The sequence below is a fragment of the Electrophorus electricus genome, chromosome 20 (assembly GCF_013358815.1).
Source record: "Electrophorus electricus isolate fEleEle1 chromosome 20, fEleEle1.pri, whole genome shotgun sequence".
Taxonomy (NCBI): Eukaryota; Metazoa; Chordata; class Actinopteri; order Gymnotiformes; family Gymnotidae; genus Electrophorus; species Electrophorus electricus.
Window position 1 is genome coordinate 1,080,343 of NC_049554.1, and position 18,025 is coordinate 1,098,367.

General features: G+C 38.4%; 1 protein-coding gene across 1 annotated transcript in view; it reads left to right on the top strand.

The window, feature by feature from the left end:
• LOC113583818 (myosin heavy chain, fast skeletal muscle-like) overlaps positions 1 to 16,810 on the top strand; it is a 48,797-nt gene extending 31,987 nt beyond the window's left edge. Inside the window, exons 2-40 of the mRNA XM_035520206.1 lie at positions 4,699 to 4,911; positions 5,348 to 5,491; positions 5,594 to 5,750; positions 6,279 to 6,306; positions 6,564 to 6,675; positions 6,751 to 6,843; positions 6,935 to 6,998; positions 7,311 to 7,409; positions 7,500 to 7,603; positions 7,687 to 7,825; positions 7,918 to 8,036; positions 8,115 to 8,264; positions 8,356 to 8,526; positions 9,079 to 9,385; positions 9,848 to 9,915; positions 10,038 to 10,125; positions 10,198 to 10,315; positions 10,398 to 10,521; positions 10,830 to 10,966; positions 11,111 to 11,366; positions 11,451 to 11,693; positions 11,786 to 11,962; positions 12,082 to 12,227; positions 12,319 to 12,409; positions 12,492 to 12,881; positions 13,123 to 13,249; positions 13,338 to 13,456; positions 13,560 to 13,756; positions 13,865 to 14,048; positions 14,137 to 14,302; positions 14,505 to 14,629; positions 14,711 to 15,019; positions 15,138 to 15,341; positions 15,420 to 15,545; positions 15,635 to 15,805; positions 15,915 to 16,019; positions 16,099 to 16,194; positions 16,332 to 16,463; positions 16,715 to 16,810. Coding sequence (XP_035376099.1) covers positions 4,711 to 4,911; positions 5,348 to 5,491; positions 5,594 to 5,750; positions 6,279 to 6,306; positions 6,564 to 6,675; positions 6,751 to 6,843; positions 6,935 to 6,998; positions 7,311 to 7,409; positions 7,500 to 7,603; positions 7,687 to 7,825; positions 7,918 to 8,036; positions 8,115 to 8,264; positions 8,356 to 8,526; positions 9,079 to 9,385; positions 9,848 to 9,915; positions 10,038 to 10,125; positions 10,198 to 10,315; positions 10,398 to 10,521; positions 10,830 to 10,966; positions 11,111 to 11,366; positions 11,451 to 11,693; positions 11,786 to 11,962; positions 12,082 to 12,227; positions 12,319 to 12,409; positions 12,492 to 12,881; positions 13,123 to 13,249; positions 13,338 to 13,456; positions 13,560 to 13,756; positions 13,865 to 14,048; positions 14,137 to 14,302; positions 14,505 to 14,629; positions 14,711 to 15,019; positions 15,138 to 15,341; positions 15,420 to 15,545; positions 15,635 to 15,805; positions 15,915 to 16,019; positions 16,099 to 16,194; positions 16,332 to 16,463; positions 16,715 to 16,735 — 5,808 coding nt within the window. The 5' untranslated portion in view covers positions 4,699 to 4,710 and the 3' untranslated portion in view covers positions 16,736 to 16,810. The remainder of the gene's footprint in view (positions 1 to 4,698; positions 4,912 to 5,347; positions 5,492 to 5,593; positions 5,751 to 6,278; positions 6,307 to 6,563; positions 6,676 to 6,750; positions 6,844 to 6,934; positions 6,999 to 7,310; positions 7,410 to 7,499; positions 7,604 to 7,686; positions 7,826 to 7,917; positions 8,037 to 8,114; positions 8,265 to 8,355; positions 8,527 to 9,078; positions 9,386 to 9,847; positions 9,916 to 10,037; positions 10,126 to 10,197; positions 10,316 to 10,397; positions 10,522 to 10,829; positions 10,967 to 11,110; positions 11,367 to 11,450; positions 11,694 to 11,785; positions 11,963 to 12,081; positions 12,228 to 12,318; positions 12,410 to 12,491; positions 12,882 to 13,122; positions 13,250 to 13,337; positions 13,457 to 13,559; positions 13,757 to 13,864; positions 14,049 to 14,136; positions 14,303 to 14,504; positions 14,630 to 14,710; positions 15,020 to 15,137; positions 15,342 to 15,419; positions 15,546 to 15,634; positions 15,806 to 15,914; positions 16,020 to 16,098; positions 16,195 to 16,331; positions 16,464 to 16,714) is intronic.
• Positions 16,811 to 18,025: the final 1,215 nt, after the last annotated feature.

Here is an 18,025-nt window from a genome sequence, read left to right on the forward strand (position 1 = left end):
TTTCCTCTGAAATTTATTTTTGGTCCATAGTCGGTGCTGTTTGTAGTCAGACAGACATGGACATTGCCTTGTGTGAACTACATGAGGCTCTCATCCAACACCAGACTCATAAACTAGATGCAGCACTGATTGTGGTGGGGGATTTTAACAACACCATCCTCAAGCATGTAATGCTTTGCCAGAGGCAAAAGGACACTGGAATACTGTGACACTCCATTCAAACACAAGACATAGTGTCATCCACCATTTAGGAAATTGAACCATGTTGCCATCTTCCTCATGCCTAAATATAAACAAAGGCTGAAACAGGAAGCTCCTACTTCTAGGGAGGTCGCTCACTGGAAGGACCAATCAGTGGCCACTTTGCAGGACACGTTTGATGACACAGACTGGGATATGTTCAGGTGCAGTTCGGAAGATATCAGTGATTTTACAGAAGCAATTGTTTGATTTGTTGGAAATCAGAACATTTCCCAACCAGAAGCCATGGGTGGATTAAACCATCCATATCACCCTACAGTGTATTACCTACAACAAAGGGCTCACCACAGAGTACAAGGCTGCATCCTACAGTGTGTACAAAGCAATGAAGGAGGTGAAGCAACACTACAGGAGGATACTAGGGTCACAATTCCAGCAGTTTGGCTCTAGGAGCCTGTGGCAGGGACTGAGAACAATAACTAACTATAAACAACCACCACCCACCAGAATGGTGAATGCATACATGTCTCTGACAGAAGAGCTGAAGGTCTTTTATGCTTGCTTCAAGGCTACAGCCAGTGGTTCTAATCCTGCTAGCAGAATCAACGGCACTGATGGCAATATGTACAAAGAGTTCATCATCATGACTTCACCATCACAGAGCACAAAGTGAGAAAAGCTTTAAGGCGAGTGGACATCAGTAAAGCAGCTGGACCAGATAGGATCTCAGGTAGGGGCCTCAGAATCCTTCTGGGTGAATGTTACCCCAGCGGAGCGTGTGGACAGCTTCCAATACCTTGGAAGCTGTCCACTGATTCATTGGACTTGTTATGGTCCTGCCACATAAAGACCCTGGTGAAGAAGGCCTGTCAGTATGTTTACCACCTTAGATGCTTGAAAGACTTTAAAATGCCCTCCGCAGTGCTAAAGAACTTTTATACCTGTGACATCTAAGAGTGTCCTCACGAGATGTATTACAGCCTGGTTTAGGATCAACACCAAGCAGGATAGGCAGGCTCTCCAGAGGGTGGTGTGATCAGCTGAGCACATCATCTGAATGGAGCTCCCATACCTGCAGTCTATCTACAGCAAGCAGTGCTGAACTAAGCCACAAAAGGTAGTGAAAGATTTCAGCCATCCCAACAATGGATTATTCTCTTTTGCAGGGAGGGAAATGCTTGCAGGCCATTCTGGCCTTAAGATGGGATGACAAATAGGACAATAAATATTCTAAAATATTTTATACATATTAAAACTGTTTTATATATTTTAGATTTCCATATTCTTCCCTTTGTATATCTTATTCTTTCTATTGTATTTTGTATATTCTGTTTTTACCTGGCAATGGACAATTGTACAAGCTTTTCACTACATGTTGTGTATGACAGTTTGTACTGTCATGGCAAGGACCCCCTGCTCAGACTGCACCCAGGTCTTAGTAAAGGTCTCATAGACCTTTATGTACTGTTAAATGACAGTAGTATACGTAGTGCGGGGTTGGGAGGGCAGCTGCTACACTATCTGTGCTTATATAACAATCTACGCAGGAAAACATGAAAACAAAGGACATCATCAATACGCGGTGGCGCCCTCCATCACATCCTAGGATCACTTTCACTTAAATAGCTCATAAACTCTTGAACAGAGTTCCAGAAAGTATTCACAGTGAAAGCTATAGGGTGTTTAAAATTAGTGTCACATTATTTTCTATGTAAAGTACTTTAGACTCAATATCTTGAGAACACAGATAGTGAAGCGCAGTCAAAAATAATCAGCCTTTAATCTAATAAGACAGCCTCTTACTTTCACTGCTCCCAGAAACCCAAATGACAAAATAAACGCAGGTATGGGTATGCTGATGGCTAGGAGCCTTCATTTGTACAAGGTGGAATAAGTATAGTAACTGAATAAACTAGTTTTGAAACTTAATGAAACCTAATATCAATATTTTCTCATTACTAAAGAGTAACCTGTACATACACATGATAGGTTTTCATTAGCTGTACCTCAAAGCCAGAAAATAAATCTTAGTGAGAAGGTGGCTAGAGAATGATGGTTCCTGGACACAGACTACTCCCATGTAGACTGGGGTTTCAAATGATCAAATTATACTCCTGGTTGCATCTCCACTTATCTTTCACGTAACTATAACATCTATATATCACTTAACTATAAAATGTAAAAACAATGCTATACAAAATCATCAAAATATATTATGCTTAATCAATACCACTTTGGTAAGAATGAGAACAATCCTTATTGTTATTGTTATTGATGGACAGTGTCCCCACAAGATAAATATGTGGCAGTGTATGCCTGTGCTGGAATATATCCAACACTGTGTAGGAACAGGTAAGACTATATTCATGTGTGCCAGTGCAATTATACTGAAATTTTAAGAGTGGATCCTACACTGCAGTAAATACTGTGTGTCAGGGATGAATAATAACAATTTGACAATAGGAAAAACAGGCTATTGAAAAAAAACACAATTCTACACCTTTATTTAGAACCGTAACCTTAAAAAGAGCATCAAATTCCAGTTCAATTACCATTTGTTTGTTTGATTTTTTTTTATTATTAATTTAAAGCATACAAAATTCAAACTGACTGGAGCAACTGCTTGAGGTTACGGAATTGAGAGTAATCCAAAGATTTTGGTTGCTAATCCACATATAGAGAATCATAAAGCTTTCTTAACTATTAAGACTCATAAATGGACAAATTAAGAACTGCATATCATGACCAATAAACAGTTTTACTCACATTAAAGATAAATTTAAATCACAAAAGTTAATTACTGTCAAATGTCAATTGTCACAAAAGCTGCACTGTAGGACTAGCTAGTGAATTCCAGGGGAAACCCATGACTCATAACATGCACACTGTTCACATACACAATATACCGTATTTGGCAATTTATCAATCCATTTCATGTGAAAACACCAAAAATGTAGTAATTGCAGAAAATAAAAATCAACAATAACTTACTTCACAGACAGTCCCTTCCAAGTAACTGGGAAACTCTTCAGTGATATGAGTAAACTTTTTTTTATCCTACTTTCACAAGTAGATTAAAATTCTGGAGTCCAATAGCATACCCATGAGAGCACTGCTGAGCTAGCTTCTATATTTGTATTTATTCCAAATAAGAACATTAAGATATTGTGTTTCAGGATTTCATTTTGTGAATGCAGGTTATGACATCCAGCAGCCTCTGAACTTTAACAGCCAAGTAACCATCTGCCAAAAGAGTATTGTGTTTCAGACTGTCTGGTAGTAACAATTATATTTTGATACTGTTTAAAACACAGGGAGCACTCAGAGGGCTTACAGTTTTGTTAAAAAAAAAAAAAACAACAACAAAAAAAAAAAAAAAAAAAAAAAAATGTAGACAGATATTTTATTTCTGGGTATCTTCTATTTCAGAAACAAAATGAGTTCTAAGGATTTTAGGACTCTGGATAATAAGGCATCATACACATTGCAAATGCACTTTAAGTTTTAAGTGTCAGTTTTAATGGGTTTTGATGGTTTCAAAAGGTTTTACCAGAGAAACCATGCTTGTTATTTTCTTAAAACAAACACTGAAGTGACACAGACACATATTCATAATTATACACACAATTATTAATGGAATTTTGTGTGTAATTTAATGCTGTATAAGCATTTTGTTTGTTTAGAACACAAATGGAAATATAACCATTATACATATGACAGTTGAAGGAACCATGATTTTAAAACTAGAGTCATCAATAATTTGAATAATATCTTGAGAATTTATGAGCTGCTTGATATAACTACAAAGTGACTAAACATGGGGAAAGAACTGTACTTGCACAACAGTGTCCACTGCTCTTTAGTGAAATAATAACATCTGTGATGTGTGACCCTATGACAGGACACCAGGTTGAAGAAGCATGATATTCTACACGAGGATGTTGTCTCTATGGCAATGTTTCCACTATGACCGTGTTGCCAATTAGGGAAGAAATACAGCACATCAAGCAAAAACACATGACCAAATGTAGCTTGCTCATTATGCTGGGGGAACATTAATAGGGCTATATAAGTAGCCCTGTTGGCACTGAGGCTCCAGCAGTCACGAGGTAAGGGTGAGGAAATATCTCGTATTTTATTGTAACCCTGAGTAAATCAGCCTTCTTCACATTGTTTCAAATTCTTGAATTGTGCTGTTTAAATATTTTATTATGATTTTTTTCAGGTCTCATAATCAATCAGCCATTTTCCTACTGCCATTTAATTTACTTGGAATTAAAAAAAAGGTATGTTAATGCATGTAACTGTATTTCATTGTGTAGTTGTGTAGTCCATTGTGCAGCTTTGAGAACATTTTGTGTTTAGTTTATATATTTCTACTTAATATTTTTTTGAAAGTATAACACAACACACAAAATACTGAATATTAGATGAAGACTACATGAAGTACTAATGTGAACATACCACAGAAATTACATATCAAAATTGACTCCACAGTAAAGCCTCACCATGGGGGATGGAGAAATGGAGTGCTTTGGTCCAGCGGCCGTTTACCTCCGCAAACCAGAAAGGGAGAGGATTGAGGCCCAGAACAAACCTTTTGATGCTAAAACAGCATATTTTGTGTCTGAGCCCAAGGAGATGTACCTCAAGGGGACACTAAAGAGTAAAGAGGGGGGTAAAGCCACTGTTGACACACTGTGTGGCAAAGTAAGTGAAAAAATTCTTCTGATTCTGAATGTAACCACCAAGGATATTTCATGTTTAGTTGTGTGTTTTTATGCATAAAGGTCATAGGCCACCCAGCTTGGTAGAATTTACCATGTGACCACATTGGTTTAAAGTGAATAAACACTTGAAAAATGTAAACATTTAATCATAATTTCTTTGGGTGGCTTAATTACATTTGCATAGCACTGCAGAGTTAAATTTCTTTATGAGATGGAGCCATGTTAATGTTCAAATGTAACTCTATAATTATTAATTTAAGATTATATTGTAATTCATGATTATGCATGTATGCATACCTAAAGCTAAAATGAATTTAGCTTTAAGTTTCTAGTATTCAAATCAGATAAGCAGCCCTTTCACCTATGCAGTGTGATTATAGCCTAAAATAACTTATTTAATCATTTTCTTTTCACAGACACTCACAGTTAAGGAAGATGAAATATTTCCAATGAATCCACCAAAATTTGACAAAATAGAGGACATGGCTATGATGACCCACCTCAATGAGCCTGCCGTGCTGTATAACCTCAAAGAGCGTTATGCAGCATGGATGATCTACGTAAGTTAACAATTATTAAATTGTATGACTGGTAAATAAGGTTATACTAACATGAATATAAATATCATGAGTAAATGCAAATACTCCCATTTACTCCTTCAGACCTACTCAGGGCTGTTCTGCGTCACTGTGAACCCCTACAAGTGGCTCCCAGTATATGATACAATCGTTGTGGTCGGATACAGAGGGAAAAAAAGAATTGAAGCCCCGCCCCACATCTTCTCCATCTCTGATAACGCCTATCAGTTCATGCTCACGGGTATGACGATGTTTGACATCTGTATTAAAAACCGTGTCCTCGGTGATGCAACAGAAACGTACTCACCATATCATTGTGGGTTTGCTGGTTCAAGCCTTGATGCTGCTACAGCCCTCTGTGACCAGAGGTCCACAGGAGCAAAACTGGCACACCCCTCTGTGGGTGTGGCGGATGGCATTCCTCTGTGCCCTGTCATTCACAGCAAGATTAGCCAGTAGCGGCAGTCTGTGCACTTGCACTTGCTGAAGAGAGCAGTTAGTGCTTTCCTCTGAGTCAGTTCAGCTGTCCTTTGTTGCAGTATGGACGGCAGTTTGAAAAATGTTTGGCTTCATGTCTCAGAGAAAATACTGTGTTTACCACACCCTCCATTTTGTATGAGAGGACAAGGCTAGATAGCTGATCAGTGAGTGGGAATTTGCATAACGACTAAAAGCTGGGAGAAAAATGGGATGTTTTCTTAAAAACAAATATTACTCCAGTCTCACAGATATTGCTCATCACATATAACAATTCTCAATACTTCTTTAGATCGTGAAAACCAATCCGTCCTGATCACGTAAGTGCAAACCTGCCTTCAACTTGCCTTAAAAACACTGTTTTGTGTATGATAACTCAGCTGATAACCACAAGAAGAGTGGGTGCAGATGCACTGATGGTTGATCTTAATATTACCTATTAAACAAAACATTCGATAGAGCACATAGAACATATACAACAGATTTAACATTACTAATGTAAGACTGTGATTTAGATGTAATGATGTTAGGCACCTATTGTATTCTGACATACATAAGTTATGCTAACTATCCTCAGTGGAGAATCTGGTGCAGGAAAAACTGTGAATACCAAACGTGTCATTCAGTATTTTGCAATAATTGCCATGACTGGACAGAAGAAGGCCGAGCCTGCTGCTGGCAAAATGCAGGTAACAATCATTATTGCCTATATATGATTAATCAGTCATAGGATTCCTGTCATTAACCATAGTTCTTCTTCATAGGGATCGCTGGAGGACCAAATCATTGCAGCCAACCCTCTGCTGGAGGCTTATGGTAATGCCAAGACTGTGAGGAATGACAACTCCTCTCGTTTTGTAAGTGCAGTGTACAATTCACAGAATATATTGAATAATCAAAATAGACAAATGTGGGTTGCACTAATTTACAAACATTTTGAACTTCCAGGGTAAATTCATAAGAATTCATTTTGGGCAAACTGGCAAGTTGGCCTCAGCTGATATTGAAACCTGTAAGTTTTTCACAGTGGTGCATTCTTCTATTAAGCATAATTTTATCTTCAAATTCATGAATGCATGTGTTAAATAAGCATAATAATATATATGTGAATTAGAGTTTGTTGTAGAATTAGGATGGGAAAACTAAACAAATATATATATCATGCATCCATGGAATAAATATTTTATCTTCTCTATTCCCTTTAGTCTATGCCTGAGGGGTTCATAATTTGATCTACTTGTTTTCTCTTTGAAATAAAGCCACAAAAAACAGTGAAATAAATTTCATCAAAACAGAATGAATAATAATACATATGTATGAACAGATTTACTGGAAAAGTCGAGAGTCACTTTCCAACTATCTGCTGAGAGGAGCTACCACATTTTCTACCAGCTCATGACTGGACACAAACCAGAACTGCTTGGTATGGAATCTATGACTTATTGTTACCATGTTTTACAATAAGTATAACTGTAAGACTCATCAAGCTGATTTTATTTTACCTTTCACTCAGAGGCGCTGCTCATCACCACCAACCCCTATGACTACCCTATGATCAGCCAGGGTGAAGTCACAGTTAAGAGCATCAATGATGTGGAGGAATTCATTGCCACAGATGTAAGTACAACTTCACTAAACTTGTATGACTTTTTAAATTATGCCTGATCTTAATTTGTCCTCCACTCCTTTTCACCATGCAGACTGCTATTGACATTCTGGGCTTCACTGCTGATGAGAAAACAGGCATCTACAAGCTGACTGGAGCTGTGATGCATCATGGCAACATGAAGTTCAAGCAGAAGCAGAGAGAGGAGCAGGCTGAGCCTGATGGCACTGAGGGTAAATATGAGAAATTGTCAGGTTTATTGGGCCATATTACTGTGCATGTCAACCGTTTTAAATGAATAACACTACAATCTTTCACACTTCAGTGGCTGATAAAATCGCCTACCTCTTGGGCCTGAACTCAGCTGACATGCTGAAAGCTTTGTGCTTCCCCAGAGTGAAGGTCGGAAATGAGTTTGTGACCAAAGGCCAGACTGTGCCACAGGTAATGGGTTAATATTTACCATTAAAAGAGGAAATAATGTTAGAACAGAGAACCAAAAAAACTGTATAAATTTTCCAGGTCAACAACGCTGTCATGGCCCTTTGCAAGTCTATCTATGAAAAAATGTTTTTGTGGATGGTTGTGCGTATCAACGAAATGTTGGACACAAAACAGCAAAGGCAGTTTTTCATTGGTGTACTGGACATTGCTGGATTTGAGATCTTCGATGTAAGTGTGCACTATTTGCATTCCACAGTATGTATAACATTTACCATGCAATAATTAGTACACTAATGCTAACCACTTTATGATAATACAGTTTAACAGCTTGGAGCAGCTGTGCATTAATTTCACAAATGAGAAACTGCAACAATTCTTCAACCACCACATGTTTGTGCTGGAACAAGAGGAGTACAAGAAAGAAGGAATTGAGTGGGAGTTCATTGACTTTGGTATGGACCTGGCTGCTTGTATTGAACTTATTGAGAAGGTACGTGGTTTAGAGAAGTTGAGATTTGGACTAACTTGGCTTATTTGGTATGTCAGTACCTAGTGAAATATCTACATAGGCAGCATTTTTTTTAAATCATCAAATAAATCTCCCTGACACAAAGGCATTCTCACTTCTTAAATACCTTTAAAATGCTTCATTATAGTATTGAGATATTATAATATTGCCAGTGCATAATGTGTATTTATAGATTAGCATGCTAGCTGCTTCAGTTGCCTTGGCTATTAAAGGCTTCAGGAAACACAGAAGCTTACAAGGAATTGTGGCCTACTCATTGGAAATGAAAATTGTATTCCAACTGAGGCTCTGACCCAAACTGATCAAGCCTAGCAGATCAGTAACAAAATTGCAATTAAATGGTTTAATAATTTGGACAAAGATCCTGAAATCTGCAGTTTCAACTTAACGTGTCAACTGTTATCTTTGAAATCAGTAAATTGGATGATGATCACTTGAGTAATACCACAAAGGTTCCAAGTTCCAACTGCTAATCCAGTCATTTATTCAAAATGTAAAATCTGCCACCAACAGCCAATGGGAATTTTCTCCATCCTTGAAGAGGAGTGCATGTTCCCCAAGGCTACAGACATGTCCTTCAAGAACAAGCTCCATGACCAGCATCTTGGCAAAAGTAATGTCTTCCAAAAACCAAGACCTGCTAAGGGCAAGGCAGAGGCCCACTTCTCCCTGGTGCACTATGCCGGCACTGTGGACTACAACATTTCTGGCTGGCTGGACAAGAACAAGGACCCCCTGAATGACTCTGTTGTCCAGCTATACCAGAAGGCAGCAAATAAACTCCTGAGTCTCCTGTATGCAGCTCATGCATCTGCTGAAGGTAGGGTCATGGTTAGGAGTGAAGTGATTCAATTAAGGCTATGTACCTTGTAAGCCCACATTTCTGCTTTATTTTAAAATTAAAAAAAACAAAGAATTAGACATGACTATTTGTTTCATAATAAATGCACAAAGTTGTTACTATTATATTACATCTTATTTGGAGCTAATCAAAAATGGGTAATGGGTGACAGTGTTAAGAATAAGGAAAATTCCAGATATTCTTGTAGTAATCTTGAATATCTGAAATAGTATAAATGTATACAATATCAATGCAAGTAACAAATACCTTCAAACACATACCACAAGATTACAGAGATGCTAATTGTAGCATCATTATTCTAAAAGATTATGATTGTCAGTAGATGCTGAATGGACAAAAAATTATGATGCATCTGTTTGAAATCTTTAGGTAACAAGCAAAAAAAGTAAAGTCAATTATTTTTAATTGTCTACCAAACAGCTGAAGGTGGTGGTAAGAAGGGCAAGAAGAAGGGTGGTTCCTTCCAGACTGTGTCTGCTCTGTTCAGGGTAGGAACACGTTTATAGTGAAACATGTACATAAGAGGACCAACACTAAAATTGTAATTATAACAAAACATTACCAAAATATATTGTTTATCAGATGTTGTCAACAATGTCAAACTCCACAGGAGAACTTGGGCAAGCTGATGACCAACTTAAGGAGCACACACCCTCATTTTGTGCGCTGCTTGATTCCAAATGAGAGCAAGACTCCAGGTATGTACTCTTATTATTTCTTGGAATTCTAAATCTACTACAAATATTGTAATATTGACCTGGCCCTTCTAGGTCTGATGGAGAATTTCCTGGTTATCCACCAGCTGAGATGTAATGGTGTGCTGGAGGGAATCAGAATCTGCAGAAAGGGATTCCCCAGCAGAATCCTCTACGGTGACTTCAAGCAAAGGTAATTTCTTTAGTGTTTAGTTTTAATATTACTATAAATTGACTGTGCTGCCGCAAAGACTAACATATCCATTTAAAAACAGGTACAAAGTCTTGAATGCTAGTGTCATCCCAGAGGGACAGTTCATTGACAACAAGAAAGCTTCAGAGAAACTCTTGGGCTCCATTGATGTGGACCACACCCAGTACAAGTTTGGACACACTAAGGTTTCATCCCTTTTCTGAAAAAAAATAAAAAAAATTGGAACTACTACATTATAAATACACATTTCATAAAACATTCTCACATAAGAATATAGCATGTAGAAACATATAACATGGACAATCAATCAATGATTAAGGCTTTGAACAAGATTCAGATTTTCAATACAGTGCTTGCAGTTTAACAGAAAAAGTATTAAACTTTTTTGCCTTAACAAATTTAATCATATGTGTTTAAAAATCACATTTTGACTGCAAAACATGTGGATGTTCAAAAACATACTACAATACAGCCCTTGATCTTATATCGGTAGGTGTTCTTCAAAGCTGGTCTGCTTGGTACCCTTGAGGAGATGCGTGATGATAAATTAGCAATTCTAGTGACTATGACTCAAGCTCTGTGCCGTGGCTTCCTCATGAGGAGGGAGTTTGTCAAGATGATGGAAAGACGGTATAGTTTACATAAACTAAAACATAATTAAACACAAAAGGCACTGGAAAATAATAAGTATAAAAGCTTCTGTACATGTGTACTTATGGAACTGATCTGGGTCATGTTACTTATGGTTCTGATCTGGGTCATGTGCAATTCTAGAGAGTCCATCTATTCTATCCAGTACAACATACGTTCATTCATGAATGTGAAACACTGGCCATGGATGAAGCTGTACTTCAAGATCAAGCCTCTTCTGAAGAGTGCAGAGACTGAGAAGGAAATGGCTGCCATGAAAGATAATTTTGAGAAGATGAAGGAAGATCTGGCAAAGGCACTGGCCAAGAAAAAAGAGCTTGAGGAGAAGATGGTGTCTCTTCTGCAGGAGAAAAATGACCTGCAACTGCAAGTGGCATCTGTAAGTGCTTAAAATACACAGTTCGACATGCCTTTGTAGACTCTACAGGAAAAAAGCCTTTAACAAATCCATTTAAAAAAACAGGAAACAGAAAACCTCTCTGATGCTGAGGAAAGGTGTGAGGGGCTCATCAAGAGCAAGATCCAGCTTGAGGCCAAACTCAAAGAGACAAATGAAAGACTGGAAGATGAGGAGGAAATCAATGCTGAGCTGACTGCCAAGAAGAGGAAACTGGAGGATGAGTGCTCTGAGCTGAAGAAGGACATTGATGATCTAGAACTCACCTTGGCTAAAGTGGAGAAGGAGAAACATGCCACTGAGAACAAGGTTTGTTTATTATATTACATGGTAATGTATTTGTCCCTTTTACAAAATTGCAGAGAATGACTATAACATTTGAAACATTTGATATTATACAGGTCAAGAATTTGACTGAAGAGATGACCTCTCAAGATGAAAGCATTGCCAAGCTCACTAAAGAGAAGAAAGCCCTCCAAGAGGCCCACCAGCAGACCCTTGATGATCTCCAGGCAGAGGAAGATAAAGTCAACACCCTGACTAAAGCCAAGAGCAAGCTTGAACAACAAGTGGATGATGTAAGAATTTGACAAGCACAATCTTTGGTTTATTTACAATATTGCAATGGTTTAACAGATGTCCTGGTTTAATGTCCTGGTGTTGCGTTCTCAACTGTTCTGGTTTTCATCAAATTTAGCTTGAAGGTTCACTGGAACAAGAGAAGAAACTCCGTATGGACCTTGAGAGAGCAAAGAGGAAGCTTGAGGGTGACCTGAAACTGGCCCAGGAATCCATAATGGACCTGGAGAATGACAAGCAGCAGTCTGATGAGAAGATCAAAAAGTATGCAGAATCTCACAAAATAAATGAAAACAAAATCTAGTTTGCCTTTGAATACAAATGTCTAAATTATGAATCCATTATTATATAACAGGAAGGACTTTGAAATAAGCCAACTTTTGAGCAAGATAGAAGATGAACAGTCAATGGGTGCCCAGCTTCAAAAGAAGATTAAAGAGCTTCAGGTGATTTCTTAGTGCAAAAGACGGACATTTTATTTAAAATATCTGAAACAGAAACCTATAAAATCTAAAACCTACTTTTCAGGCTCGCATTGAGGAGCTGGAAGAGGAAATTGAGGCTGAGCGTGCAGCTCGCGCTAAAGTTGAGAAGCAGAGAGCTGATCTCTCCAGGGAACTTGAAGAGATCAGTGAGAGGCTTGAGGAAGCTGGTGGTGCCACTTCTGCTCAGATTGAGATGAACAAGAAGCGTGAGGCTGAGTTCCAGAAGCTGCGTCGTGACCTGGAAGAGTCCACTCTGCAGCATGAAGCCACAGCTGCTGCCCTCCGCAAGAAACAAGCTGACAGTGTTGCTGAGCTTGGAGAGCAGATCGACAACCTTCAGCGGGTCAAACAGAAGCTGGAGAAGGAGAAGAGTGAATATAAAATGGAGATTGATGACCTCTCTAGTAACATGGAGGCTGTGGCAAAATCAAAGGTGTGTTTATTTAACATTAGGACAAAAAATGTCATGGTTCTAAAATTATAGGAAATTTGTACAGTAGTTGATTCCATGTTTTAGCATGAACCCAGGATACAAGATGAAATCTTGCTCAAAATCTACTGTTTGAAAGGCAAGAGAGTATCTCAGCCTATACTTTCACACACAACTTACACAAAGGTAAATTGTTTTTCTTCAATAAAACTTTTGCATTGTATAAACCTGAATCTATTTCCAGGCAAACCTAGAAAAGATGTGCCGCACCCTAGAGGACCAGCTAAGTGAATTCAAAGCTAAGAATGATGAACATGTTCGTCAACTGAATGATATAAGTGCACAAAAAGCACGACTTCAGACTGAGAATGGTAAATAGTCATAAAGTTTGGACAGTGCAAAAAGTTACAAGTATACTCTTGATTTTCCACAGCATAATTTATCCACTTCTCTTCCAAGGTGAATTTAGCCGTCAGCTAGAGGAGAAAGAAGCACTTGTTTCCCAGTTAACTAGGGGAAAACAAGCATATACACAGCAGATTGAAGAGCTCAAGAGACAAATTGAAGAAGAAGTCAAGGTATTGTTAGGACTACATTATTCAGTATCATTGGAATATATACCTTTTAACAACTGAGCAGCAATCCAGTAACAAATGTACTTACATTTTCTGAATTTGCTAGGCAAAGAATGCTCTGGCTCATGCTGTCCAATCATCTCGTCATGACTGTGACCTGCTCAGAGAGCAGTTTGAGGAAGAGCAGGAGGCCAAGGCTGAGCTGCAGCGTGGAATGTCCAAGGCCAACAGTGAGGTGGCTCAGTGGAGAACCAAATATGAGACCGATGCCATCCAGCGTACTGAGGAGCTTGAAGAGGCTAAGTAATTGAATTCAATTAACAGTACACTACATAACAAAGTATGCTAAATTGACCTAATCACTGCAAGTTCTTAAAAAAGCATGTAAGTGCATCACGCAATTATCCTTAGGAAAAAACTCGCTCAGCGTCTCCAAGATGCAGAAGAATCCATTGAAGCAGTGAATTCTAAATGCGCCTCTCTGGAGAAAACCAAGCAGAGACTACAGGGTGAAGTGGAGGACCTCATGATTGATGTCGAGAGAGCCAATGCATTAGCTGCCAACCTTGACAAAAAGCAGAGGAACTTTGATAAGGTCAAAATTCTGTCAGCTGAAAATAGTCCATGAAGCCATGCTGAGTTGTTGAGTTAGAATAGAATCTAATTTTCCTTCACACTTTCAGGTCTTGGCAGAATGGAAGCAGAAGTATGAGGAAACCCAAGCTGAACTAGAAGGGGCTCAGAAAGAATCTCGATCTCTCAGCACTGAGCTTTTTAAGATGAAGAACTCATATGAGGAATGTCTAGACCAGCTGGAGACTCTGAAGAGAGAAAACAAGAATCTGCAGCGTATGTTACTCAGAAATAAGCACACTCATTTCAAAAGAGTTAAGAAACTTGTATTAAATGAAGCACGTTTAAGTTCATTTCTATCTTGCTCTCATTTGTTTGTATATTTCAAAATAATGAAAAGTTTCATGAAATGGATAACATTCAAGTGAAATTCTGTTTTCCTCTGACCAAAATCTGTGGATTTTTACCTCCCCCTCAGAGGAAATTTCTGACCTGACTGAACAGATTGGGGAGACTGGAAAGACTATCCATGAGCTGGAGAAAGCAAAGAAGACAGTGGAGACTGAAAAATCAGAAATCCAGACTGCTCTTGAGGAAGCTGAGGTAACATTGTACACAACTTTACCATGTTTAAAGTTAACTTGGTCTTTAGTAAATGATTTAACATTTGACATCATTCTTCAGGGTACACTCGAACATGAAGAGTCCAAGATTCTTCGTATACAGCTTGAGCTCAACCAGGTCAAAAGTGAGATTGACAGGAAACTTGCTGAGAAGGATGAAGAGATCGAGCAGATCAAGAGAAACAGCCAGAGGGTGATTGAGTCCATGCAGAGCACCCTGGATGCTGAGGTCAGGAGCAGGAATGATGCCCTGAGAGTCAAGAAGAAGATGGAGGGAGATCTGAATGAGATGGAGATTCAGCTGAGCCATGCCAACCGCCAGGCTGCAGAAGCCCACAAACAGCTCAGGAACGTCCAAGGACAGCTCAAGGTGCATCTCAATTTTTGTTACATCTATGTTTAGATGTCTCTTAAAATGAGGCTACGTCTTGATGAGGCTAAGTGATCTGACTTAGGATGGCTTTTAATAATGAATACTTTCACAATAGGATGCCCAATTACACCTGGATGAGGCTCTCAGAGGACAGGAAGACATGAAGGAGCAGGTTGCCATGGTGGAGCGCAGGAATAACCTGATGCTGTCAGAACTTGAAGAGCTGAGAGCTGCACTGGAACAGACAGAGAGAGGCCGCAAAGTGGCTGAGCAAGAGTTGGTTGATGCGAGTGAGCGTGTGGCACTGCTGCACTCTCAGGTTAGTTGTTTTAGCTTTTAATATGGTTGTTCCACTGTTACTGTCTGCTAAATGACATTAATGTTTTTTAATTAATAGAATACCAGTCTAATTAATACCAAGAAGAAACTTGAGGCTGATCTAGTACAGATTCAAGCTGAGGTGGACGATACAATCCAGGAAGCAAGAAATGCTGAAGAGAAGGCCAAGAAGGCTATTACCGATGTATGTGTCAAATTAAATACCCACACTTTTTTACCCACTCAAACTATGATTGATTGAAGACATAATCAATTGCCTGATTCATACAATAGGCTGCCATGATGGCAGAGGAGCTGAAGAAAGAGCAGGACACCAGTGCTCATCTGGAGAGGATGAAGAAGAACCTTGAGGTCACAGTCAAAGATCTGCAGCACCGTCTGGATGAGGCTGAGAGTCTTGCCATGAAGGGTGGAAAGAAGCAGCTCCAGAAACTGGAGTCTAGAGTATGCTGCACTCTTTATACCCTGAAGAACCAGTGAATTTGCTCACATACCTTTTAGTTTACCAGTTCAGTTCTTATATTGTTCAAATTTTAATTTGTTTCTGTTCTAGGTGCGTGAGTTGGAGGCTGAGGTTGAGGCTGAGCAGAGACGCAGTGCTGAAGCTGTTAAAGGAGTGCGCAAATATGAAAGGAGAGTAAAGGAGCTGACCTACCAGGTATCAATATAAACTGTAATGCTTTGATTCAGTATGGTTACAAACCAAACAAAAGCTGAGCCATGGTGTCTCTATCTAGACTGAGGAGGACAAGAAGAATGTGACAAGACTGCAAGATCTTGTGGACAAGCTACAGCTGAAAGTGAAGGCCTATAAGAGACAGGCTGAGGAAGCTGTAAGTTTTCCACTGGGTCACAGGCACTGTGCATTTACTATATGCATGATATTACACTTAACTGCACCCTGATAATATGAATCAATTTTACACCATATTACCAGCTCTAACTGGGGTCATGATTGATTTTTTACCAGGAGGAGCAGGCCAACACTCATCTGTCCAGGTTCAGGAAGGTGCAGCATGAGATGGAGGAAGCTCAGGAGCGTGCCGACATCGCTGAGTCACAGGTCAACAAACTCAGAGCCAAGAGCAGAGATGTTGGAAAGGTAAATGCTATGCATTCAAAGAAATGTACTCTAGCATAGAATTTGTTTAATTTACAAAATTATGAAATGCTTACAAGATATACTACCTCAATCAAATATTACCATTTTGTAAGTTTTAAGTATGATAATAGACTAAAATTAAATGAAATTTTAAAAATTAGCAAGTCGTAAGAATTATATAAAGTTCCTAAATTAAGAAATTTCATAAGAGCAACAATAACGATAATAATAATAATAGTAATTCATTTTAGGGAAAAGAAGTGGCTGAATAAAGGATGAAGACCATATGGGACAACAACTAATCGTATAATATGTATTTCTTGTTAAACGTCCAAAGTATGGATACAATAAAACTCAGTTTCATTACACTCAAGTGTGCTCATTTGTTCAGACTACAATGGACAGATTAGGTTAAATGCAGATTAGGTTTTACATGTGAAAAAAAAAGTATGGCTACACGTGATAAAATACAAAATGTAGGCAATTAACCCATGTATAGTTTTTGTTACTTAAAAATCCTTACTTTAAAAAATACACACACACATCTTTTTTTCAATTTTATATCTGTATTTATAATGCAAAAATAAATTAAAGAGGACATACTTGGCCAAAACCAAGCACCATTTGACTCAATATTTGGTGATCACTTGGTGAAGTCAAGGACACATTCCAGTGCAATTTATTAAAATTTCTTTCTTAATCAGACAACGCTCAGGATGCTCCCAGTGTCTGTAGTGGGACTAAGAATGTCTCAGTATGTGCATCTGACATTTCAGTCATAAGTTTGATGACTTGGTGACAACTTACATTCTTCCTTAGAGAAAGGTCAAGGTTGTCTAAAAGGAGGGAACACTCCAACAAGTCTTATATCCTAATAAAGAGTGGAATAAATTTTTTCACTGTATGTTTTTCAGACATAAAAAATAGCCTATAAAACCATGTCATTGTCACAAATATTACATTGCAGACCATAATCTCCAATATTTCATTCATTTGAATAAGACCGTCTAGATGATAAATGGTATTGTAGCAATCAACTATTTTTATAGTTTTAGGTGTTTTATAGTTTTATGATTTCTGATCTTCAACTTCAAGTCTTCAATAGAACAGTTCACTGACTCTTGTGAGGTATAAATATTATCCTCACAAATTTACAGAATTGCATCTTCTTGTGCCTACATTTCCTTCTTTGTCAGATAAAACTCTTCCAAGACCTTTGGAACAGTGTTCCAGTGACATATGAGAGCTTTTCCATGACTAATCTGAGCTCTACGCTACATCCTTATGCCAAGGTACATTAAAGAGATTGAGCTCATCGTAAGACCTAAACAATGTCTGCACTCCTGAAAATGATACCCTTCACATAACAAGCACCCACTCAAGTGAAATGTTGCCACAAATCATATACTAAGACACTTCTTGGTGGTTTATTTTCAAAATGCTATTTAGCACAGTACTAACTGGAAAAATTATTTTATATTATTCTCAAATGTATTCCTTAGTGAGGCCAAATGGAGGTCAAGAGCTTAAAATCTTAAACATTACAGCATCAAGCATCTATA